General features: G+C 45.9%; 1 protein-coding gene across 1 annotated transcript in view; it reads right to left on the reverse strand.

Moving 5' to 3' along the window:
* Positions 1-2,866: 2,866 nt before the first annotated feature.
* The window catches only part of MND1 (meiotic nuclear divisions 1), a 45,335-nt gene continuing 22,256 nt past the window's right edge, over positions 2,867-25,945 (reverse strand). Inside the window, exons 5-8 of the mRNA XM_055144915.1 lie at positions 9,636-9,710; positions 7,551-7,665; positions 5,673-5,717; positions 2,867-2,973 (exon numbers count right to left, since the gene is read on the reverse strand). Coding sequence (XP_055000890.1) covers positions 2,867-2,973; positions 5,673-5,717; positions 7,551-7,665; positions 9,636-9,710 — 342 coding nt within the window. The remainder of the gene's footprint in view (positions 2,974-5,672; positions 5,718-7,550; positions 7,666-9,635; positions 9,711-25,945) is intronic.

A 25,945-nucleotide genomic window follows, 5' to 3' on the forward strand; every position in this document is an offset into this window, starting at 1 on the left:
CCCACTGGACCAGCTCTCCGACCCTCAAATGCTTTTAGATTTCAAAATGATTGAAAGGCTATTGGGAATACCAATTGCAGCACTATAGCCTACATCAGAGTGAATCCTAGACCACATGTACTTTTGACTCTCCACCTACCTCTGCTATACTATCTTCAGATCAACACAAACTCAACCCAGACTCATTGACAATTAATTCTAATTTTCAATAAGAATTACCAAGAGCGGGGCTGGAGCGATAGCATAGCGGGTAGGGCATTTGCCTTGCACACGACCGACCTGAGTTCGATTCCCAGCATCCCATATGGTCCCCTGAGCACCGAGCACCGAGAGGGATAATTCCTGAGCCAGGAGTAACCCCTGTGCAGAGCCAGGTGTGACCCAAAAAGCAAAAAAAAAAAAAAGCAAAAAAAAAAAAAGAATTACCGAGAGCTGGTTGGAATGAGGCACCTGCCTTTTTTTTTTTTTTTTTTACTGTGTGCTATACTCTTCTAGGGATCACTAGGTTTCCTTTTGGACATATATTTCCTCTCTCTAAACAAAGGAAACATTTTTTTTCAAAAAATAGTAAACTGGGTCTGAGAATTTTTGGTGTTTCCACAATTAGTGTTTAAAGGAAAAGGCTTATGATGACTATTTTAGTTACTTGTTTTTTGTCTCTTACATCAAATAGTTCTCTTGTGAAAAGAGCTGCTGCCCAAAGGAAATATAAACTGGCCTGAAGAATAAACAAAGACGAATCAATTACTCCCACCCACCTCCAGGAAGTGATTCTGTAGGCCCAGAGGCCAGATGCACTGACTAAAGGTCAGCTGTTATTGGGGTACTCTCAGATCATGAGAATGTCTCATCTAAACTTTTTTTTTTTTTTTTTTTTGCTTTTTGGGTCACACCCAGCGATGCTCAGGGGTTACTCCTGGCTCTGCACTCAGGAATTACTCCTGGCGGTGCTTGGGGGACCATATGGGATGCCGGGGATCGAACCCGGGTCGGCCGAGTGCAAGGCAAACGCCCTGCCCGCTGTGCTATCGCTCCGGTCCCTCATCTAAACTTCTTAAGAGAATATAAAAATCGAACAGTGTGGGGGGGGAAAACGGCACGACTTAAACTTTTGTTTTTCTTGAAGCATCTGAAGATATCCTAATACCTAAGCTGACTGGAAAGACAGGCTTGGTTTTGGGGGAGCCACACCCAGGGGTGCTTTGGGGGCACTCCCGGCAGTGCGCAAGGGACCACATCTATGGTGGGAGGGATTGAAACGGGGTTGGCCGCACCAAGGCCTTACCCCTATACTACCTCTCTGGCCTCCAATTCGAACAAACTCTTTTAGGCAGTTGGGGAACGTCCCGAACTTTAGTGGGTGATGTGTGCTAGCCTGGGGCTTCAGAAACACTTTCTACTTACGGACATTTGCCAGGAAATTATCCACAACCCTGGGTATAAAGATATGTAGAATAAGCAAACAATCCAACATTCACTGATAATAAATCACAAAGAAATTTATTTTTAAATAACAATGTAAAGGCTGCCCCTGGTGGAGCTCCCAGCCAGCTGGGTAAGTTCAGCGCTATAATAACCACCACTGTGCTGGCCAGGAGCGCACAGACAGGCCAGGTGAGCGTGTGCTCACTCTTTAAAGAGTCAGAGAAGACTCAGAAGAGGTCCAGGTGATGGATTTTTTATGTGGGAAATTTGTAGAACAGTATAGTGTCACAGATGTATCTCATCAAATAGCCATTTAGAGTAAAGCTGGTAAGGGGTCATGGTTTTTTTTTTTTTTCTTTTTCTTTTTGGGTCACACCCGGCGATGCACAGGGGTTACTCCCGGCTTTGCACTCAGGAATTACTCCTGGCGGTGCTCAGGGGACCATATGGGATGCTGGGAATCGAACCCGGGTTGGCCGCGTGCAAGGCAAACGCCCTACCCGCTGTGCTATTGCTCCAGCCCCTGTTTTTTTTTTTTTTTTTTTTTTTTTGCTTTTTGGGTCACACTGGGCATTGCACAGGGATTACTCCTGGCTCTGTACTCAGGAACCACTCCTGGTGGTGCTTGGGGGACCATATGGGATGCTGGGAATCGAACCCAGGTCGGCCTTGTGCAAGGCAAATGCCCCACATGCTGTACTATCGCTCCAGCCCCAAACCAGTAGGGGTTTAAAGAATATTTTGAAGCATTTAAATGTTTTACACGTGTGTGTAAATGTTTTATGTGTGTGTAAATGTTTTATATGTGTGTGTGTGTAAACCTGTTATTTTAGGGTAGGTAATTCAAAGATACTGTAAGTTTTTTTTTTTGTTTTGTTTTAGGGTGTTGCCTCGCAGGGCTTACTCCTGACTCTGCCCAGGGGTCAATGAAGGCCATATGTGGTGCTGGGCCTCAAATCCAGGGCAGCTGCATGCAAGAAAAGTGACCGACCCACTGTACTGTGTGTCTCTCCAGCCCCCAGCTGGCCCCAGGACACTGACTACTTGAATGAAACTGTCCTAACGGCTTTGCTGTCTAAAATACCATTTGCCTGGAGGTTAGGGAAGTGCCTTCTAAGCGAGGCCCGGGGCTGGATCTTCTGTCTGGCAGACCCGGGGACCCTGCAGCACCATCAGTGTGGCCCTGGGGGCCCCAGGAGCCATGGCGGGCGTCACTTTGTGAGCTGCTGTCCTGGCTAGCTTTGCTTGTGCAGGCCACGATAATGAACGCTGAGAACACACCTGCTTTTCAGCGAACCAAACAGGGAAGCACGCAGACACTTTATTCAAAATTAGTAGCCACTCGGCACGGACAGAGGTAAAGGATAAAGAGCACAACTCACAGAATAAGTAAATTCAACACATTCACGAGCAGACACCGTGACTGCCAGCACGGGAGAGTTTAGTCTATGTAGTCAAAGTCTTCTGGAATTCCAAAATTCTTATCGATTTTATTTTCTTCCAGTCCAAACTTTCTTTTAGCCCAAGATTTTACTGCAAATATATTATCTATAAAGGAAAAAAAAAGAAATTTTGTTAAGACTTAAAAACACGAAAGGGTCAGAGAGGTGTTAAGGGGGAAAACGCCTGCCCTGCGCGCAGCCAAGCTGTTTGCGCCCTGGCACTGCACACGGCTTCAGGAGCACTGTCCAGGGCCACTCCTGAGCACAGGGTCAGGAGCAGCCCATGCCCTTCCCTAAAAAGAAAATAAAATCTGTGAAAATATTTTCGCTTATTCTTTGGGCCACACCCGGCAGCGCTTGGGGGTAACTCCTGGCGGGCCGTGTGCAAGGCCAAGGCCTGACCTGCTGGGCTGTCTCTCCAGGCCTAAATCAGAAAATATGTTAATATAAAAATCTACTTAGTCTCTTTGTTTTACTGTTAGAAGTATCAAAAAAGATAATAAAGCTTGTTCTGTGTTTTCAAGGGTTACGGCACTGTGGGCCGGACCGAGAGTTCCCGGGGCTAAAGCGCTCACCTCCCGTGAGGCCGCCCTGGCACTGCCCGGTGCCCCCTGCAGCCCAGAGCTGCGAGCAGACCCTGAGCACTGCTGGGTGTGGCCCAAGCTCTCTCCGCCCCCCCGAGTGCCAGGGCAATTCACTTAAGGAAAGATACTGGGTACTTCTGTCTGGAACTCCAGCTCCAACCCCAGGCCTCAGACTTGCAAAGCGCAGGGCCCCGCCCTGGCCTTAATGAGCACTGGGACGAGTGACCATCTCGAGTGACCATCTCGTCACAAAGGCGAGGGAGCCAGAAACTACCGGCTCGAGCACTGAGGCACAGAGGCGGCTGCGGCTCCCGGAGCACATTCTCTCAGGCGCCCTTCCTTCCCTTTCCTCCCTTCCTTCCCTTCCCTCCCTTCCCTCCTGGTGGGGTCAGACAGGACCTGGGACAGGAGCAGGTGGGCGCAGAAGACAGGGAAGGGCTCTGTCTCAAGGACCCTCGGTCCCCACTAGGGGCCTTTAAAACCCACTTTATCATTGACAACAGCCTTCTAGCTACACTTAAAGGTATTTATTCCATGGAAATAAAACAAATCTGGCACAAACCAACCCCAAAGCAGGAGTGAAGGGGCATCACTCTAACTAATCAGAGGAAGAGAAAGTCAACCCAAGTAAGGCCAGGGATGAGGCTCCCGGAGAAACGGGCCTTGCGAGGACAGGGGCTGGGTTCTGGCCCGGCGCTGTGGCAGCGGCCCCACGTCACTAAGACAAGTTGGGGGACAGAGTGAGAGGGCGGCGGCGGCGGGGAGGGCGATAGCGGGTTGGATTCCACCAAATGGAATCACATTAACAAAAATGTCCTCATTTAATTAGAGTGCTACAAATAGCAACAGGTATGAAAATGAACCTTTACTTTTGTTTCCGGTCTAAAAGCAATATTGACTTTCATAAATATCCAAGAGAGAATACTGCTAGCACAAAGTACTCCAGAACAATCTATTTTTTTAAAAGTGTGTGCACAATCCACAAACATTCCTGTCCATCAGTCAGATCTCGTAGAGGGCTCGCTGTTCTATCAGGTGGGTATTCAGTGTATTACTGCTTTTCCAGAGCAGCAAGCCCCTGTGCCTTTAACTTAACACAGGGGAAGAGAGAAGATTAAATAATGGAAAGGAAGGGGAAAAAATGACCAAAACGTTTTTTTACAATTCTTTCCTAGGTGGGGAGAGATTCCCAACCAATGGTTAGGGGGTTCAAAGCTCAGGTCTGACAGGGACTTCTGGGGCTCTACCCAGAACCTGAAGCTTCCTTTTCTCTCACCCACCCGCTAAGCGCGAGGTGGGGGGTGCCCAGAATGAACAACTCTCAGCTTCACACAGGCGAGGCAGATGTTCTGCCACTGAGCCACAACTCGGGGCTCTATCCTATCACTTCTGATGTCTCTTGTTAGTGAGACTTAAGACATCTACCGTGTTTTGTAACGAACAAGAAAATCTTGATGCGATTCTGGCAGACGATTCATCTTGAAAATAAATAATGTGAACAGATGGCACCAGTAAACATAGTACAGTATTGTAAAATAGATATTATTTCACACTTCCCTTCAATTTCCTTCATTATAAGAAAACAGCACGCACATACGCGCATGCACACACACCCCCACCCTCTAACATATGTGTTAACAGGCCTTTTTGTTACTGGTAAGGCTTCTGGTCAACCGGGTGTGTTATAGCAGTCACTGTGTTTTGGGGTGTCCAAAGCTAAACCCAGATTTTCAACACTACAGGGCAGAGGACACCCCTAAGTCCTGCATTATTCAAAAGTCAACTTGTGTTTTACAAAGTGACTCATCAGACTTAAAAAATAACGTTGGGTAACTGAAGTGATTCAAAATCCAAAAGTTGATTAATATACATATAGCTAAAAATTTTATATATATATATGTATTTTTTTTTTTTGGTGGAGGGAGGGGCATCCCAGCAGTGGTCAGGAGGTCTGGGGACCCTTCTGGTGATTCTCAACCAACTGGGCCTCGGTTCCAGGCCACGACTTGCGAATGTGCCGCTCAGAGCTGCACCTGTGGTGCCGGGGACCGCTCCAAGGCCGGCTGCAGGCAAGGTGAGAGCCTTGACCCCCGGGCTTACTCTCTGCGCTCCCCCACACCCACTTTTGAAAAAATAAAACCAGGCACAGAACATTGATTGCCACGTCCTAGTGTGCACACAGTGAAATTAGAAATTGTACCTGTGCTCTTATTCTACATACCAGTCCATCTGTTCGCAGCTTCTTTGGCTACTTCATTCGCTTGACCTGGGAGAGGAACAGATATACATGATCACTGTCATCTATTTATAGATCCCGTTTTCCTCTGGTGCCGTCAGGGCTTCGGGCATGTGAAGTATGTGTTCTATCACTGAGTTACATACCTGGCCAAGATCTTTTTATTTTTTTGTAGGAGGGGAGGGGGGTTGGGTCACACCCAGAGATGCTCAGGGATTACTCCTGGTGGTGTCTGAGATGTCGGGGCCGAACCCTGGTCGGCAGCATGCAAGGCAAATGCCCCTTCACTGTACTATTGCTCCGCCACAGACATCTTTTATTTTTAAATGAGCATATTTGAAAAGTACAACGGCTGGGGCCAGAGAGATAGCACACTGGGCAGGGTTCTTGACTTGCATGGAGCCGATCCAGGTTCGACCCCTGGCACCTATTATGGTTCTCCTCCAAGGAGCCCACCAGGAGTGATCTGAGTGTAGAGGCAGGAATACAGCTGGGTGTGGCCTCAAAACCAAAATAAATAAATAAGCCCTGAGCAATGCTGGGTGTGGCCCCCAAACCATAAGCAACAGAAAAGTACAGCTGCTATGGAGAAAAGCTCCAATAGCAAAATAACATTGTATTTATAGATGTGCTCAACTTTGCAAGGAAATTTTAGATAGTTGCATTTTAATTGCTCATTAATAGAAAGTCAATGAGTAATTTTCCTAAGTAGTCATTACTATTTTAAAATTTTATTTTGTTTTGGGGGGCTTGGAGGCATAAAGCTGGCTACGCTCAGGGGTCAATCCTGCTGAGGTTGCAGGGACCATACACGGTGTGGGGATGGAACCTGGGTCAGCCACGTGCCAGGCAAGCACCTTTCCCACTGTACTATTTCTCTAGTCTCTACTTTTCACTTATTGAAAAATTGTAACAATTGCTACCACATGTTTAATGGTATCAGTAATTCATTTCCATGGTGAAATATAAATATTTCTTACAGAAATTATTGAAAAGAGATAATACAAGATAATATCTATCATGTCTAAATGAATATAGGGGACTATAACTATGTACAGCCTGATTATTATAATATAGGTGCTATAATCATACTATTAAGAACCAAATCCTACTAAAATTAATTTGTAAAACTCATAATCCTTTAATCCAGATAATCTATTGTAACATGATAGCTAAAAGCCTATGAAATCCTTCATAATCAGAAAATACGTTTAAAAAACAATAATCTCACTGACTAAGGGAACTGGAGGTGAGCAGAGGTTAAAAGTCTAACATGTTTTCCAGATTCAGTGATTAGGCTATCACTGCCATTATTTCTTGGAGTTAGGAATTTGTAATTTTCATTAATTTTGAAAACAACGTTAACTTTTACTTTTATGTACATATTTAGGGCCTGTGAGTCCCCTGCAAACTCTCCTCAGCACATACTCCTGGGCTCTGGTCACACATATGTGAGGCTGCTTGCAGTTCCTCACATACCTAGGTGCGAGTTACATCTTCACTCATCAAAACTTCTCCCCCACCCACCTCCTGCCCTTCTCTGGGGCACATGCAGCGCTGCTCAGGGCTTACTCCTAGTTCCACACACAGATCACTCGGGCAGTGCTCAGGGACAATAGGGGGTGCCAAGGGCTGATCCCGGGGTCAGGCGCATGCAAGGCAACAAGCTTTGTCCCCGGAACTATCTCAGTGAGCCACTGATCAAAACATGGTTTTTCTCTGTTCATCTTAGACATTGTTAACTGCTATGCCTTATTTTCCCGTATTTAAAAAAAATGTTAATTAGGCAACTAGAAATACAAACGTCTCATTGACAAAGTTAATGTCTTTGTCAATAAACCCTGAGATGTCAGGAAAACTTACGGATTTCTTCCACAACTTGTGGGTCACATTCTCTGTATTTTTCTATTTCTGCCTTTAGCTGTTCCCTTTGGATTCGAAGCGCAGAAAGCTCTTTTGTTAACATTGCTCTTTCTTCCTGCATTCAAAATAGTTTTATTTACAATAAAGAAAAATCAGCAGCCACAATATAAAAGTTATACATTATAAACATTTTCACTTCATGGTACTTCTCACAAAGTATGTAGTTGGGTTTTAGGCATTAATAATATCCCTGGGCTGACCTCAATTATTATACAATTTGCCTTAAAAGTATGTAGCCGGGGCTGGAGCAATAGCACAGCAGGTAGGGCGTTTGCCTTGCACGCAGCCAACCCGGGTTCGATTCCCAGCATCCCATATGGTCTCCTGAGCACCGCCAGGGGTGATTCCTGAGTGCAGAGCCAGGAGTAAGCCCTGTGCATCGCCGGGTGTGACCCAAAAAGAAAAAAAAAAGTGTGTAGACAAGTTTCAGGTTTTAAAGACAGTTAACCTTTAAAAATATGTCATTATTGGGGCTGGAGCGATAGCACAGCGGGTAGGGCTTTTGCCTTGCATGTGGCTGACCCGGGTTTGATTCCCAGCATCCCATATGGTCCCCTGAGCACTGCCAGGGGTAATTCCTGAGTGCACAGCCAGGAGTAAGCCCTGTGCATTGGCAGGTGTAACACAAAAAGCAAATAAATAAATAAATAATAAATTAATTAATTAATTAAAAAATATGTCACTATCTTCAGGGTCTGGGGCTGCAGTCCAGTGAGTGACTGTCTTCCGGCCACCAAGTGTCCTACCGTCCCCAGCAGTGTCTCACATGCTGAGTGTGAAACTCAGCAGCACTGACAGGTATGACCTCCAACACAGAAGCCACGTGCATGCAGTCCCCAGCAACTGCAATGACAAGAGAAGTGATGGGGGAAAAAAGTGAAAAAAAAAAATTGAAAGTATTGAAAAATATCAGGAATAACAAATGATCTTTTGTTATTTTGTTTATTTTAAAAGTAAACCAGAATATATCACTGAAACAGAGTATAATCAATAAACACCATTTGAAACTTTTAGTCACTGAGAACAATTTCTCAGTAACAGAAGTCACAGTGCTACAGGTATTCAGTTCGTAAGTGTGATATCTGAAACACATATTAAAACAAAACTCAAATGCTGTCCAAGATTTTGATAATAAGTCTGTGGCAAAAGTAGGCAGAGTCAAAAGTACCTGACAGGACTTGTTTAAAGTTCAGGGCCAGGGCCAGAGAGCTACTACAGTGGTTAGGGCGGTTACCTTGCATGCAGCTGGCCCAGATTCGATCCTTGGCATCCCATATGGTCCCTGAGCACTGCCAGGAATGATTCTTGAGTGCAGAGCCAGGAGTAAGCCCTGAACAACATCGGTGTGGACCTCCCACCCCTCCACTTCAAATAAAGTTCCTGGCTAGCTGGTATCTCTACACTGTTTTTCAACTTTTGCCTTTGCTCTCTCTGGGCTCCTTGAACCCCCAATCATCAGGTGACTGATCCTAAAATAAACCAGCTATAATTGGTAAAGCATTTAGAAGCCGACCTGGCTCAAGGCAGTCCCGTTACATTTGTTCATTTTCAGTCAGCTCTGAAAAAGTCAGAGCAGAGCAAAGTGAAAATCACCAGCAAACTTGAGTCCTTGCTTTTAGGTTATTTAGTGAATATCAATTTATTTCATTTATAAAGTGCAGTTAACGCACAGGTCTTCTACCCCTAAACGAATATCCCCAGTCACAAATAGCAGCTAGCTTAATCCACCTAGTAATGCACAAGGCAGGTTTTACTGCTCTTCATTTTGAGGAAATGGAGCAGGGGTGGAGGAGAGGGGGAGTTAGTCTGGCTCCAGGGCTCTGCTCTCCACTACGCTCCCACAGGAAGAAAATCACGGGAAAAATCTTAGACTCACACTCATGACTCCTACCAGGTCAAACGTGCATGAACTTTGCTGTGACTCATTTCTTTCCCGTAGAAATGGCGTCCTGCTCACAGAAGGGCGGTGCCTGATTCTTTTATTTAAAGTAGCCATTGAGAAGGAAGCTATAAACACAAACTTACTGTTTCGTGTCGGCCAATTTTAGCTTTCTCGATGCTTTTTTGGAGGTTTGCATGCTTTTGGTTTCCCTCGGATAACTAGAGAATGAGAAGAAAATAAAATGGCTTGCTAAGATAAACTTACTTTCTTATCACAGAGCACTTGGATCAGAAAGAGAGGGAAGACATAGAATGACTGCACTCACTTGTGGAATATAAAGTAACATGATATGAAACTAACACTCAGGATGAGGATGGCCCCACAGCTTGAAACAGATCTCATGCGCTGGGGGAAAAGGTAGCGGGACGGAGAAGGGCCCACTAAGTAAGTGACAGTTTGAGGGATCGCTCAGGATAGTAGATGCGCTGAAAGTAGACTATGGACCAAACATGATGGCCGCTTGGTATCTGTATTGCAAACCATAACGCCCAAGAGGACAGAGAGAGTAAGAAGGAATGTGCCTGCCACAGAGGCAGGGGGTAATCAGGGTTGGGGGTGGGGGGAGGAATACTGGGAACACTGGTGGTGGAGAATGGTTATTACTCGAACATTGTTTGACTGAAATGCAATCAAGAAAGTTTGTAAGTCTGTAACTGCATCTCATGGTGATTCATTTAAAAAAAAAAAGCTTATGGATCAATAAGACAAGATAAAAACTGTTTTCCACTCGTCAATTTAACAAGTGTCAAAAACTTACCATTGAAAATTAACTTCTCTAATTTGAAGAAACCACCATAAGTCACTAGGGCAGTAGCAACAAGAAAGTTTAAAAATAGTACTGCTTGGGGCCAGAGTGGGCTTCAAGGGCTGAGTGCATGATTTGCATGCAGGAAGGGCTGGGTCTGACCTTTGGTACTACATGGTTCACTGAGCATTACCAGGAGTGACCCCAAAGCAGTCAGGAGCAGCTGGGTGTGGTACAAAAGCAAAACAAAAAATGTATCCTGAAAAGAAAAATTAACAAATGCTCAATACTTTGTTTTTCAGTGTAGACAACTAAGCCAGTGCAATGCAAGGGCCTAAGGATGGGGGGATGTTAGGGCCCTGCAGTGCCGGGGATGCTCTGGGCCAGCCTGCTGGTACCCAGGGGCCTCAGGGTTGCACCAGGGCTGCCAGGGAGATGATGTGGTGCCGGGGATCCAAACAGGGTCCAGCCTCATGCAAGGAAGGTGTGCTGACCCCTGTACTGTACCTCCCACCCCTCCTCCCCCAAGAAAGATTGATTTTTCCTTTTGGCTGATTCTAAGACAACAACCATTGTCATACTGTATGACTGAAACTCAATCACGAACAACTTTGTTACTGCGTATCTCATGGTGATCCAATGGGGAAAACAGACCTGTTTTATGTGGAGGGTGAAAAATGAGTAACTTAGATGCGCTTTTCTTTTTTTGCCCAAAAGTTATAGTGGATTTGAGATATAGTTCCAAGGGCTACAACGCATGCTCTGAAACTGAGAGGTGCAGGCTTGCAGGGACTGTCCCAGGACATGACGGGGTATGGCCCAAAGAAAAAACAAGATTATAAATAGTATCTTCGAGGGCCAAAGAGGTAGTCCTTGTCTTGCATGTGGCGAAACAGGGTTTGGCCCCTGGCACTGCCTCTGGTGCCCCAAGCACCAGGATGGTTTCTGAAAGCTGAGCCAGGAGCGAGCCCTGGTGCCGCTGGACGTGGCACTAACGCTCACACAGCATCTCCATAAATAGCACCTTCAGAAAGTTGTTAGCCTCATTACTCTGGGGCTTTGAAGAGCTTTCACTTCTCAATGTTCATAAAGGGAAGTTTAGGGCGTTTGCCCTGCGCATGGCTGACCTGGGTTCGATCCCCACAGCCCAGATGGTGCCCGGGCGCCAGGCGTGATACCTGCGTGCGGAGCTAGGAGGAACCCCTGAGCCTCGCCAGGTGAGCCCCCAAACCAAACACACAGAAATAAAGGGAAGTTTTCTGGCTCTACTGTAACTGATTTGGGGGTGGGGGGTATGTTTGCATTTATTCCTTTAGTTTTAGGGCTACACACAATTGGTACAGGGAGCGGGTGTCTGGGCTCGGGGGACCAGGAGGAACCGTGATGTAACTGGGGTTGGCAGCATGCAGGGCCAGAGTCCTAGCCCCGGACTCTCTGGTCCTGCCACAGCCCTTATCCACGGCCAGAACAAGCTCCATCGATGTTGTCGACGAGACGCCACACCAAACCAGTTAAATCTCTTCTTAAATTATTTCTTTCTGTAGATTTCAAACTCAAAATAAACTTTTCTTATTTTTGAGCCATACGTGGCCCAGAAACAAATAAACAAACAAAAAGCAAATAATGTATGATTATGTATCTTAATTACATTAATGAATAGTCTAGGTGTTGTATACCTATTTGTAATTATTCATAACTTAAAATAACTTGAAAGAGGGTTAGGAATTCCCTAACTCTGAAAATATTCTTAGCTACTTAAAAAGTGATTTCATGCCATCATTTTATTTATTTTTGTGGTTCTGGGCCACACACAGCAATGCTCAGAAGTTACTCCTGGCTCAATGTTCAGGAAATAGTTCTGATGTGCTCAGGGGACCTTATGGATGCTGGGGATAGAGCGTGGGTTGGCCACAAACACTTACCCACTGGACTAGTGCTCTGGCCCCTGACGTATTCTAAGCACTGAAACAATTTGGCACAGCTCAACAGTGAAAAAGGATTTTTTTTTTTTTTTTTTTTTTTGCTTTTTGGGTCACACCCGGGTGATGCACAGGGGTTACTCGTGGTTCTTCACTCAGGAATTACTACTGGCGGTGCTCAGGGGACCATATGGGATGCTGGGATTCGAACCCGGGTTGGCCACGTGCAAGGCAAATGCCCTCCCCGCTGTGCTATTGCTCCAGCCTGAAAAAGGATTCTTTGAGGGGCTCTAGGGGCTCTCTCCAGCAGCGCTCTGGGACCAGGGGGCACTCCTCGTGACACTGTCACTTCGGTGTTGTAGCTCATTTTGTAGTCTGAACTAGAAGCAAAGAACTTTCGTCTCTCAGTCACCAAAGGAAATAGAAAAGTGCTCACTGACAAAAGTAGAAGGGGTGATATCAGATGCAAAACAGGGATTCTCCACAGCCCTGTACAGAACAAGCCCCGCACAGCCCAGAAAACAGCAACCAAGTCCAAACGCTGTTACAAACCTATTTCCAACTCTCACGACAGCAAACTAGAGTGAAAACTCGGAACCACACGGCAGCGGCAGCAGCACACACTGGCAGAGAGCGTGGTGGGGGCAAGTGAGGCTGGCAGCCCCCAGAGACCTGACACAGAGAGTGGACACAGAGCGGACACGGACACCAGCGTTTCCCAAGGGGCCCGCACGGCCAGGGGGACCTGCTCTCGGAAAAGGACAGAGAGAACTGGTCAAGCTGGCCGCACGGGGATCCGGATCTCTCCTTCTCAGAAAAACACAAAGCAGGACAACTCTCCATGGGCAGGGGCGGCTGCCGGAGGGTCGTTTCATCGGCGGGACAAGGATGTCAAGGCCCAGAACAGGGAGAAGTGATACAAGAGCAGCCAGTCACAGGCGTTATCCAGCTCAGACGCAGGAAATGGGTTCAATGTCTTTAAAACAGGGACCAGGGGCTGGAGCAATAGCACAGCGGGTAGGGCGTTTGCCTTGCACGCGGCCGACCAGGGTTTGATTCCCAGCATCCCATATGGTCCCCCGAGCCCCGCCAGGAGTAATTCCTGAGTGCAGAGCCAGGAGTAACCCCTGTGCATCGCCGGGTGTGATCCAAAAACCAAAAAAAAAAAAAAAAAAAGGGACCACACTGTCCTTTAAATTTCTGTCTACATGAAACATCTATGTCCGGGCGGAGGAGAAGGCGCACAGGGCTGGCGGCGCATGCTCGGCGCCCACCGCTCCACCCCTGCGCCCGAGCAGCGCCGCAGTGTGGCCCAGCAGGGACACGGTGACACCAGGCAAGGCCTGGCCCCCGAACCCAGCTCGAAAGGCCCACCCACACCCCCAGTCTTTCTGATTATGAATAAATCTCGGGCCACAGAGAAAGTTCACGGGCTGGTGTGCAGGTGTTCTGGTTTGGGGCCACGGCCAGCGGTACTCAGGGCTCCCTCCTGGAGGTGCTTGGAGGACCCTCTGTGGTGCTGGGGGTGGGTCCGGGCCAGCTGCCTGCCGGGCCAACACCCTGCCCTCCGCGCTTGCTCTGGCCCCCATCCTGTGCTTTTAAAAACGGCCTTTGGCAGATTTTGAAACGGTGTGAGGTAAGGCTCTAACTTTAATTTATTCAATAAATGTCCAATCCCTACAACTCAATGAACAGTAAATTCATCGTTTCTCTACTAAAGTAACAAAGGTGTTACATTATAGAGCTTATGATAAAGACACTCCATGCTGTATGTGTGCATTTAGCGTATGTAAGCTTACAGCATTCCTATACCGCGCCACTTGGTTGTCTATTTTTACATGAATATCAAGTTTCAACTGTTGTAACATTTGACTTGATATCTGACAGGGACAATTCCACCCCACTGTTATTCCTTTTTAAATAAATTCATGGTCCTTCCTGCAGTTTCTCTACCATATGGAATTGATAAAAATCCATAGAATTCCAGAGGATTTTAGCTATATTTACATTAGCTAGATAGACAATGACATTCTTATAACTGAATCTTCTCATTCATGTTCCACTCATCTGAGAAATCTTTCATGTTTTCTTTGTCTAGTTCTTCAAAAACCATTGCCTTAGAGTTGATTTATTGGGGGTGCAGGAGTGTCCGGCCGTATTGGCTGTGCTCCGGGGCGGATGACATGATGTCAGGGAAGGAACTGACGCCAGCTGGCGTACAAGGCCAGTGCCTGAAACCTGCCCTCTCTTGCTGGTCCCTCTTTCGTATTCGTTAGCAGTTCCAGTTTTCTTCACGTACGGCTGTCCCATATCTTACGGGGTTTAATACTGCTTTGGAGCTACTCAGCACATACAGGCAACGGCCTGAGGCCTAAACCTACCAATATGTAAAGAGCTCTTTCCTACAGTGATTAATTTCAATAGTCAGAAAACATTATTTAGTTAAATGGTTCTGTAACTCTCTCCTGCCCTCTGGATTCTAAACTACACAACTACAAGAAAACAAACAGTCCAAATTATTGCTGGCAGCCATATTATAACATGGAACGTCAACTTGAGAAAATCACACCAAAAGCAAAATAAAGGAAAACACAGAGAAAGAGAATCTTGATTAAATAACACCTACAATGTGCTTTAATTTTGAAATTTTTTAATTTAAATGAACCAGTAAATAGATCTTCCCTTTCCCATTAAGCCAGAAAACTTTGGTTTTCTGCATTACCACAGCAACATTTTAACAGTTACAAGGGAGAGCGTTTTTGCCCCATCTCTAGAGTGTGGGCCAGCCACGAAAGCTACATGATGTTTGGGGAACATCAAGAGCAAAGGGCACAGCTGGCGGCTGGAACATGGGCTGTGTGAGCAAGCGGGCCAGGGAGTAAGACTTGCAGGCCCGCTCAGGCGCTGAGCTCCAGTGGCAGCTCTGCTTTGGGACCCCACAATGAGCAGCACAATCAAAACGTGCAGGAGCACTGCAACTAAAGAGCGGACCAGTGCTCAGCCCCCAGGGTTTTTTTCTTAAAAATCACAATTAGGGCTGGAGCGATAGCACAGTGGATAGGGCATTTGCCTTGCATGCGGCCAACCCGGGTTCGATTCCCAGCATCCCATATGGTCCCCTGAGCACTGCCAGGGGTAATTCCTGAGTGCAGAGACAGGAGTAACCCCGGAGCATCACTGGGTGTGACCCAAAAAGCAAAAAAAAAAAAAAAAAGAAAAGGTTTTTGAGGTGCGTGCACTATGCCTCTGGCTAATGGACACGCTGGAGTTTGTTAGAACAGTAAAAGGAAGCAGCCAATGTAGCATGTAAATACACAAATGAACGACATTCAGGAAGCTGGTGACGCTTCAGTCTAAGTGGAGGGCTAGTGAGGGGACAGCAGACCACCAGCGGCAGGAGTCAGAGCACAGGGTCTTGAGTCTGGCTGAGGAATCTGGACTGGATTACTGAGCACTGGACCACCCACGGGGCATGGAAGGAAACTACTACAGCAGATGGGGCAAGGGTCAGAGGCGACCAGTGAAGCCACCAGTTCAAAACCTGGGGCAGAGCCAGTGAGAGCTGAGTCAAGAACAGTGGTATGGGGATGAAGAGGAAGGAGAGGTGCGAGAAATATCAATGAACAAAACTGGAGATAAATGAAGTATGAAAATACAACATTCTGTGGAGCTGGAGCGATAGCACAGCGGGTAGGGTGTTTGCCTTGCATGCGGCCGACCCAGGTTTGGTTCCCAGCATCCTATATGATACCCTGAGCACCGCCATGGGTAATTCCTGAGTGCAGAGCCAGGAGTGTCCCAAGTACATTGCCGGGTGTGAGCCAAAAAGCAAAAAAAAAACAAAAACAAACAAAAAAGAAAATACAACATTCTGTGTGTATGTGTACAGGGCTGGGAAGGAAGTTTTCTAGGCCCCAGCCAGCATTGCTTAGGAGCTATTTCCAGCTTAGTGCTCAGGTTACTCCCGGTGGTGCTAGGGACCCAAGCAGGGCTGGGGATCAAATCAGAGTTGGCACATGCAATGCAAGTGCCTTAACCCCTGTACTATCTCTCTAGGCCCAGTAACGCATTCTATTTTGGGGTGGGCGTGATGGGTCTGGAGCACACCCAGTGTTATCAGAGCTTACTACTGGCTCAGCGCTCAGGAGTCACTCCTGGTGTGTGGGTAACCATTCACGGTACTCCTCAGTACTGGGCTCGGTTATATGAGAGGCAAGCACCCAACCCATTGCAGTATTTTTTTCTAGACCCCAATAAAACTTTGTGTGTGTGTGTGTGGTGGGGGGATTTAGGGCCCATAGTTAGCAGTGTTCAGGGGCTACTCACTGGATCTCAGTGCTCAAGGATCATTCCTGGCAGTGCCCAGGGGGCCATATGTGGTGCCAGAATAGGACTTGGGTTAGCCACCTGCAAGCATATGCCTTACCCAGTGGACCCTAAAACACTTCAAATGAATATTTTTTTGTTTGTGCTCTTGTTTTGGGGGCCACACCTCGCAATGCCCAGAGCTTACTCTGGCTCTGCACTCAGGCATCATTCCTGACAGGGATCAGAGGACCATAGGGGGTGCCGGGGATTGAACCCAGGTTGTTCAGGTAAGCAAGTGCCCTACCTGCTGTACTACCACTCTGGGCTCTAGAATGAATCTCGAAGGGCATAACTATGGAGAGAAGGAAAAAGTACACGAAAAAGTTCGAGAGCCAGTTATCCTCATCAAACTGAGGTGGGGGGAGGTTATCTAAGAGAGCAAGGCACGGGGCAAGGAGAATAGTCCAATGGCAAAAGCGTCGCCTTGCAAGTCTGAGCCCATGGCGCATGCCCCAGTGTCGCTCACATGTGCTGAGAGTAGTCCTGGTGGGAAAGTGTGAAACTTCCTCTCGGCACACACACTGCAGCCACGAGACTCCTGGTGAGCATTATACCCAGAGTGTGCCCGGGCACAGCCGAGAGGGTCAGGCTCTGGCCTGCATGCTCCGGACCCCGGTTAGGTCCCAACACGGCGTATGCTCCCCCAAGCCCTGCCAGCAGAGCCGGGGTAAGCCCTGGACACCACAAGGAGTGACACGCAAGACAAGACAAGACAGAGCAGTGAAAAGAGCTTTCAATGCAGAAACCAAAATCCCTGAAATAAAACTTACGTTCAAAAAAAACCTCAACGAGAGTATTTATAGAAGTATAAACACCTATCAATGTAAATATACCATAATGCTAGCATAACAAAACATCACTTACACAGTGAGAAATGCTTACAGGGGCTGGAGAAATAAGACGGGGGATAGGGCACTGTACGCAGTGAGCCTTCGTTTAATCCCGAGCACCGCATACAGTCCCCGAGCCCTGCCAGGAGTGACCACTGGGCACAGAACCAGGGGTGACTAAGAACAAACAAAACCGTGTACAATAAAACTAGCAAAACGAAAGACTACCTATACAATAAGATATTGACCAGGAATTTCCACTTTTCATGGGGGAAAAAAATTTCTGTGTTATGCTACAGCCGAGTCACTGCCTGTAACCAAAAGGGGGTTAATCAAGGATAAAGCAGACTGTTTAAGGAATGGGACCCATTATAGTCCACAGAGTAACAAAGAACAAATTACATTATCAATAAACACTTTGCTATCTGATCAACTGCGTTGCAGTTACAGAACTTTACACTCCCATAAACTGTGTTACTTAAATCCCAAGCTAGCGGTGACCCTTTTGATGAACTAACTCTCACAGTCCACTCTAAGCGCCTTCTTCCCCTGACCCATGTCCTCTCTTGGCTTCCTCTACTTCAAGGGAAGCTTTTGTTTTTGCAGACTCGCGAGCTCATGACCCTGTGGGAAGGCAGGAGAGTCACCAAGATTCTGCTTCTTCTCACTTTAACCTGCTGCATTACTAACCAATATGAACAGACGTCATGTGGGTCAACTTCCACTTACGTAAGCCCTGGTTAGTCAGATGAGCTAAAGGATAAAAGCATCTTTTACCAAACATCTTATAAAACTTTAGAGATCGCAAAAGTTGTTTAGTTATCAGGTGAGCTGATGTGCTCCAGTTGTTCAACTGTTTAAAATGTGGGCTTTACGTCAAGCTGGCTTTTGAGTTCTGAGAAGAGAGCTGAAGATCAAGCTTAGCTGATCTTCACACAATCAGAAGAAGAATATATTCCGAGATAGAGATCCACACATCTGTTCCCCATTCACACACAAACAGGCCACAAAGGGGCTTCTGGATAAAAATTATTCTGCTCATTTTATGTTTTTGTGTGTGTGTGTCACACCAGTGGTGCTCAGGGCTTACCTCTGGCTCAGCACTCAGGGATCACTCCTGTGGGGTACAGGGCAACGCATGGGGACAAGGAATCAAACCTGGGTTGCCACGTGCAAGGCAAAACTCATCTGTAGAATTAGGCTCCGGCCCCTAATTCTGCTCATGTGGAACCTGAACTCTCAGCCTCTGCAGACTCCATCTTCTAATCGTTCTCAGTCTCTTTTCCCCAGTCCTCAGTTCAGGTCTTCATTCTTTGGCAGGACAATTCCCCAATGCATGTCCTGGGCACTGTCTCCTCTACACCCCCCAAAGAACCGTCTTCCTCAGCAGGGCTGTCGGCCTCACTGCTCTCTGCACGATACTTCAGAGCAGAAACAGTGCCTGCATCACCCGCGTATGCCTACCTCCATGCAGTTCATCATCCCACACATAAGTAAACGGGACAAAACCCCAACATTCTCTCACATATCATAGGGTTCCACACACTACCCCTCTTTATATACAATGGCACGTGAGAAGCCTTATTGTGCATTAGTCATTATTATAAGCAGTTTTAGAAAGTGGGAAGGAAAAAAATATTAGACCCTCTGAAAAGGGAAATATTAGGATCTCTTGGGTTTTTTGGAGGATGTGATCTTTGAGCACAGTGCCAGGAATAAGCCCTGATCATCACAGAGTGTGGCCCCAAAACCAAAATGAATAAAGTGTAAGGCTTATCACAAAACAAATCCTAGTACTCTGCCTTATAAATGACCATCCTCTAGTAATAAACAGGTTGCATGCAAAACTTGAAAGAACAACTGGGCAATCTCCATAGAACAAGGAAACAAAAGAAAAAATGTGATTTAAATTCACTGGCCCTCCAAGTAAGTAAAATTGGTTAAAAACTACTACACATACTTGCTGCAGCAGTAATAAAACTCTGAATTCATGAATGGTGACTGTCAAGACCAACCAGTCAAATACTCACCTCCTTCGAGAACTATGCTGGATAATACGGACACTAGCTGACAAGGCACGAACCCAGAACGAGTACCGTGTGGCTGAGTGGCCTTAGTGTGTCCGTGTGCGGCAGACAGCAGAGAGAGGGAGTCTCCAAGTCAGAATGGGGAGTAACCAAAGGATGGACAGAGGGCACAGCACAAAGAAAAAATATTAGAATACCTTTTGGGGATACTTATTCTTTTTTGATAAAAAGGCTACAACAAATGGACATTTCAAATCAGCAGTGGCCAGTGAGCTCCCATCCCGCAGGTGACTCCGGCACAAACATGACTGACTGCCCTTGCCTAAGTAAGGTATGGGGGCAAGGGGCCTCTTACATTTGAAGCATATACTCTACCACCCCGGAGCCCAGCCACAGCCATGCTCAAGGCCCTTCTCCACATGTTCCGACGAGCCTCACGCGTGAAGGAACCAGCAGAGGAACCCAGGTGTGTGGGACCCAGGGCTGAGACATTCAAGGCTGCTCGGATCGGGACTGGGCCTCCTCCACCCAGATTTCCCATCTCCCAGTAGCTAGGCGGTCACACCCAGGGACTGCCCCTGGTGCCGTGTAATCCTGCCAACAGCCAGCATCCAGAGACTTAAAAGCAAGCGAGCTATCTTATAGCCTATTTCTCCCTCTGGGAGAACCTGGCAAACTACTGGGAGTTTCCTGCCCACATGGGAGAGCCTGGCAAGGTCCCCATGGTGTATTAATATGCCAAAACCAGTAACAAGCTGGGTCTCATTCCTCTGACCCTGAAAGAGCCTCCAGTATGACATCATTAGAAAGACGAGTAGAGAGAGGCTTCTAAAATCTCAGGGCTTGGACAGACGAAGACGTTACTGAGACTGCTCGAGAAATTCGATGATCAAGGGGATGATGATGATGATGATGATGATGATGATGATGATGATGACTCTACCATCCCAGCCCGCAGACACCAACCTACAGCCACCAATATAAGTCAAGGTCAAAAAGGAAGAAATCAGGGCTGGGGTTATTATTGCAATTGTTCTTTTCTTTTCTTTTCTTTTCTTTTCTTTTCTTTTCTTTTCTTTTCTTTTCTCTTTCTTTCTTTCTTTCTTTCTTTCTTTCTTTCTTTCTTTCTTTCTTTCTTTCTTTCTTTCTTTCTTTCTTTCTTTCTTTCTTTCTTTCTTTTTCTCTCTCTCTCTTTCTCTCTTTCTTTCTTCTTTCTTTCTTTCTCTCTCTCTCTCTTTCTCTCTTTCTTTCTTTCTTTCTTTCTTTCTTTCTTTCTTTCTTTCTTTCTTTCTTTCTTTCTTTCTTTCTTTCTTTCTTTCTTTCTTTCTTTCTTTTTGCTTTTTGGGTCACACCCTGTGATGCACAGGGGTTACTCCTGGCTCTACACTCAGGAATAACTCCTGGCGGTGCTCGGGGGACCATGTGGGATGCTAGGAATCAAACCCGGGTTGGCCGTGTGCTAGGCAAACACCCTACCGCTGTACTATTGCTCCAGCCCTGTTCTTTCATTTTAATGATTAAACTATTATTTGGGTAGGGCACTTGTCTTGCATGTGGCCAACACAGGTTCGATCCTATATGGTCCCCTGAACTTACCAGGAGTGATCCCTGAGTGCAAAGCCAGAAGTAGGTCCGAACACTGCTCGGTGTGGCCCCAAAACAAACAAAAAAGACATCATTCTCTCAGAAAGTTGCAGTTGTTCTTTCATTTTAAAGATTAAACTATTATTTGGGAGGAGCAAAGAAAAGACAAGAACCAGCAGATACTGTGAAGAATGATTTATCCTGGGGCCCGGGCTGTAGCTGGGGAGAGCCAGAGCTGTGGGCCCCGCACTGAAAGGAAGAGCTTCTCTTATCTTTCCTTTCGTTACAAAAAAATCGGAAGACTAAAGACTATTTTCTTTGTCTTTGTTCATCTCTCTTCATTACAAACAACTAACACACACACACATACACACAACTACAACAATAGGAAATATCAGTAAATTTCAGCCCAAACTCTTGAAACAGATAACAGAAAAAAAACTCCTAATTTAGTAAAGTCTATACATTCTTCAGGATTTAGAGAAATACCATTTACCTTGAGAGATCTCACAATGATTGATTTTAAAGATATATAAAAACAATAAAATTGCAATAGACTTAGAGAAGATCAGTTCATCTCTGCTTTCTGTTGAGGCAAAACGGCTGCTCCTGCTATCACCCACAGCAGACATATGTACATGGTTTTAGAAGCAGCAGATCTAAACATGCCCGCCAGTTCCATCGTCTCCCATAAAGTTCTTCTTGCCCATTAAAGTTATGAATTTATGTGAAAAGGCTTCAGGAATGCACCTGTGACAGTTATTTAGAGAAACTGGTTTTACAACCATTTCTTCTACCCAACCTATTTATTTCAGTCGTGCAGAAATAAATTACAACACCATAAATTACTCTCAGCAACATTAATAACATCTTACTCACATACAGTAGAGGTGAGGACAAGGTTTTGCTTCAGAGCAAAATAACATTAAAGTGCGTAATCTAACTTTAAAAGCAATTAAATTAGCAAAAACAAAAAATAAAACAGATAACAAAAAAAAAACCACTCTCATTCCTCCCCTAAAAATTTTTTTAAAAAATATTCTGGAGGAAAAATTTCAAGTACCCTATGCTTGGTATATATGATCAAATTCAATCAGCCATTGAGATACCACAGAATATGGCTGTAATCTAATCTGCAACCTTACATCCTCATTATCACATAACAAAAAGCAGCATAATCTCCCCAAGCTGGTCACCAACAAGGTATCGAATGTCCTTTGTTGCTGACCCGAGGTTATGACCAAGAATCGAGACATCAGAATATGTGCATCCGAATCTGCCTTTACCGTTCATGGCCAAGTTACTTAACTTTAGGCGTCTGTCTTCTCACCTAAAATGGAGTTACTGATACCTATGCTCGACGAGGCTGTAAGAATCAGATGACATAAATCACAGCTATAGTGCGAATGTCTGTGCAGCCCCCCCTTCACGTTAGAGTGAAACTGCAAACCCCAAAGGTCAGGCATGGCATGAGTCGGAGCCCTGCCAGAGCCTGCTGAACCTGCTCCACGCCCCAGTGACCACAGGAGCGGGGCGGGGTATGCTCATCCAGGAGACTCCACTGGCCTCAGAACTGGGAGAATAAATGTCTCTTGTTTATAAGCTACCCGGTCTGGGGGCTGGAGTGATAGTGCAGCAGGTAGGGTGTTTGCTTCGCATGCGGCTGACCCAGGTTCGATTCCCAGCAATGGTCCCCCAAGCACCGCCAAGAATAATTCCTGAGCGCAGAGCCAGGGATAACCTTTGAGCATCACTGGGTGTGACCCAACACAAACAAACAAACAAAAAATAATAATAATAAGCTACCCAGTCTGTGATATTTTATTTTATCACAAATGCACAAAGATAAGCTCTTAAAATTGTACCTGGCTTGGAGCACAGAGCCAGGAGTAAGTCTTGAGCACCTGAGTGTGACTCAGAAACAGGTAACTGATTCCAAACCCAAGTTGGACCTGGCTAGAGAGCTCAACAGTCCCAGGGGCTGGAGCGATAGCACAGCGGGGAGGGCGTTTGCCTTGCACGCGGTCGACCTGGGTTCGATCCCCAGCATCCCATATGGTCCCCTGAGCACCGCCAGGGGTGATTCCCGAGTGCAGAACCAGGAGTAACCCCTAAGCATCGCCAGGTGTGACCCAAAATGAAAAGAAAAAGCAAAAGCGCTCACTTGCCACTCCCAAGGCCAGCATCAGGTGCCAGCTGCTCCCCAGCACCTCTCCCCGGGCACCTGAGCCACTCAACTTGTAGCTCAAAGGTTTCTGGAATAGTTTCTAGACTTCTCCCTGGGGCCCGAGTGTCGGTACAGGTAGGGAGGGCACTTACTTGGCCCCCATGTGGCAGACCCAGGCCCCAGGCCTGATGGATCCCCAGCATTCCACATGGTCCCCAAGTCTGCCAGGAGTGACTCCTGGGGCAGAGCCAGGGGTAACCTGGGGCATCACAGCTCTGGTGTGCCCCCAAAACAAAAAAACAAAATAAATCCACTGCTAAGATTATTTGGCACTGATTTTGTAAAAATAAAACTTGGGGCCTTGGGTCCGGAGCAATAGTAGCAGGGAATCTGCCGTGTGCCGTGCCACCGGGATTCAATCTCCAATATCCCATACGGGTGCCCAAGCACGGCCAGGACTAATTCCTGAGTGCAGAGCCAGGAGTAACCCTGAGCACTGCAAAACAAACAAAAACCCAGTTTAATTGTGACCCCAAAAATTTATTTGAAAGGAACGTGCCACCCTCCCAAAAAATCTTAATTCTTTCTCTAAAAATTGTAATTCTTTTTTTTAAAAAAAGTTAAATCAGGGGCTGGAGTGATAGCGCAGTGGGTAGGGCGTTTGCCTTGCACGAGGCCAACCCGGGTTCGATTCCCAGCACCCCATATGGTCCCCTGAGCACTGTCAGGAGTGATTCCTGAGTGCAGAGCCAGGAGTAACCCCTGTGCATTGCCGGGTGTGACCTAAAAAAGCAAAAAAAAAAAATTTAAAAAAAAGTTAAATCAAATATTAAGGTACTTATCTTGCCTTACCAAATAAAAATAAAGTGTAAATAGTCTCAATTTGAGACATATTATATATTTTTATACTGCTCTCCAATTTAGCAAATGCATTTATAGAAGGAACACAGAAAATATCTGTAAAAGCAGTTACTGCAGCTCACAGAATTGGATTTGTTTGCTATCTAGAAAATGCTAAAGAGAAACATAAATCATAACCATATGGCTTTCACTGTCCTTAATAATGATCAACACATAGAACCTAAAGGCAAAGGGGGGAAAAATGTTTCCTGATTAAATTTTCAGATCTACTATAAGAATGTCTAGTCTCAAGAGACAGCACATTCCTATACATAATTGGAATCACTGGCAGAACCAAAACAGAACAGAATGATGAAAAAAGAGGAAAATTAAGCGTTCTCCCTCTGTCTAATCTGGAAGTAATTAACAAGAACCTCAAAGGAAGTTGACATTTACTTTAGCAATATGATGAATAAACTGATCCTTCAGTATATCCTTGAATTTGAAATCTGTTTCAATTCAACATTAACTGGGCACCTTCTTTCCATAAATCTCACCATCTCTTGTTATATTTTTACTTTCCATCAGTCAACCAGGCTGTTAGTCCTATATTATATACTTCCCACTCTTATCTCACTCTTTAATGTGGATGCATCTAGTTTCAATACAACTCCCTTCCTTCCCTTTTTTTTTTTGGTTTTTGGACAGCTGATGATGCTCAGGGGCTATTCCTGGCTCTGTACTTGTGACCCCTGACACTGCTCTGGAAGTTATAGGGGGTACCAGGGATCAAACTGGAGTCAGCAGAATGCAAAGCAAGTGCTTTTACTCGCCTCCCTCCCCGCACTATCTCTTCAGTCTTTAACAGTTCTTTCTCATAAAGCATCTTTGTTAAACTACTTTGAGTTTTTGGTGACATTTTGCACATATTTAAGATCCTCGAAATATTTAAGTTTTTTTGCCAAACCTGGCAATGCTCAGGCAGGGGTTACTCTTGGTTCTACACTCAGGAGTCATCCCTGGTGGTTCTGGGGTATGATAAGGGATGCCGGGGACTAAACCCAGGTCAGGGCACCCACACCTGGCCAAAATAAAAACTGGGAAGAGGAGACTTCAGTTTACTCTTAAAGAGTTTATGATTTTTTTTTTTTTTTTTGGTCACACCTGGTGATGCTCAGGGGTCACTCCTAGATTTTGCACTCAGGAATTACTCCTGGCAATGCTCAGGGGACCATATGGGATGCTAGGAATCAAACCCTGGTCTGCCGGCATGGAAGGCAAACGCCCTACCTGCTGTGCTATCGCTCCAGCCCCAAGAGTTTATGATCTTAAGAGCTTTTCCCAAAACCCTACAGCTAGTAAAAAGTAAAGCTCTGATTTTGATCCATTACTTATTTTTATCCACTTCTATTTCTTTTATGCCATATAACTTCTTCTGGTTTTTTTTGGCTTGTGATCACACCCAGTAATGCTCAGGGGTTACTTCTGGATCTATACTCAAGAATTACTCCTGGTGGTGCTCGGGGAACCATATAGGATGCTGGGGGATCAAACTCGGGTCGGCCTGCAAGGCAAACGCCCTACCTGCTGTACTATGATTCTGGCCCCCACATAACTTCTTTAGACAGGTAAGTGATCCTTAGAACTAGAATGATAAATATGCCTTCTCAAATTTCAGCAAAATAATAAAATAGGTTTAAGTCAGTGAAGTGGTATTTAGATGTTAAATGCTAGGAGCTATCAACGTTTAAAAATCTTATTCTTGGAGCCAGAGAGACCATACAGCAGGTAGGGCATTCGCTTTGCGCATGGTGGACATGGGTTCGATTCCCAGCACTCCATAAAGTTTCCCGAGGCTGCCAAGAGTGATTTTTTTTTAAAAGCAAAGAATTTTTTTTTTTTTGGGGGCCGGA

The sequence above is a fragment of the Sorex araneus genome, chromosome 7 (genome assembly GCF_027595985.1).
Source record: "Sorex araneus isolate mSorAra2 chromosome 7, mSorAra2.pri, whole genome shotgun sequence".
In the NCBI taxonomy this organism is placed as follows: Eukaryota; Metazoa; Chordata; class Mammalia; order Eulipotyphla; family Soricidae; genus Sorex; species Sorex araneus.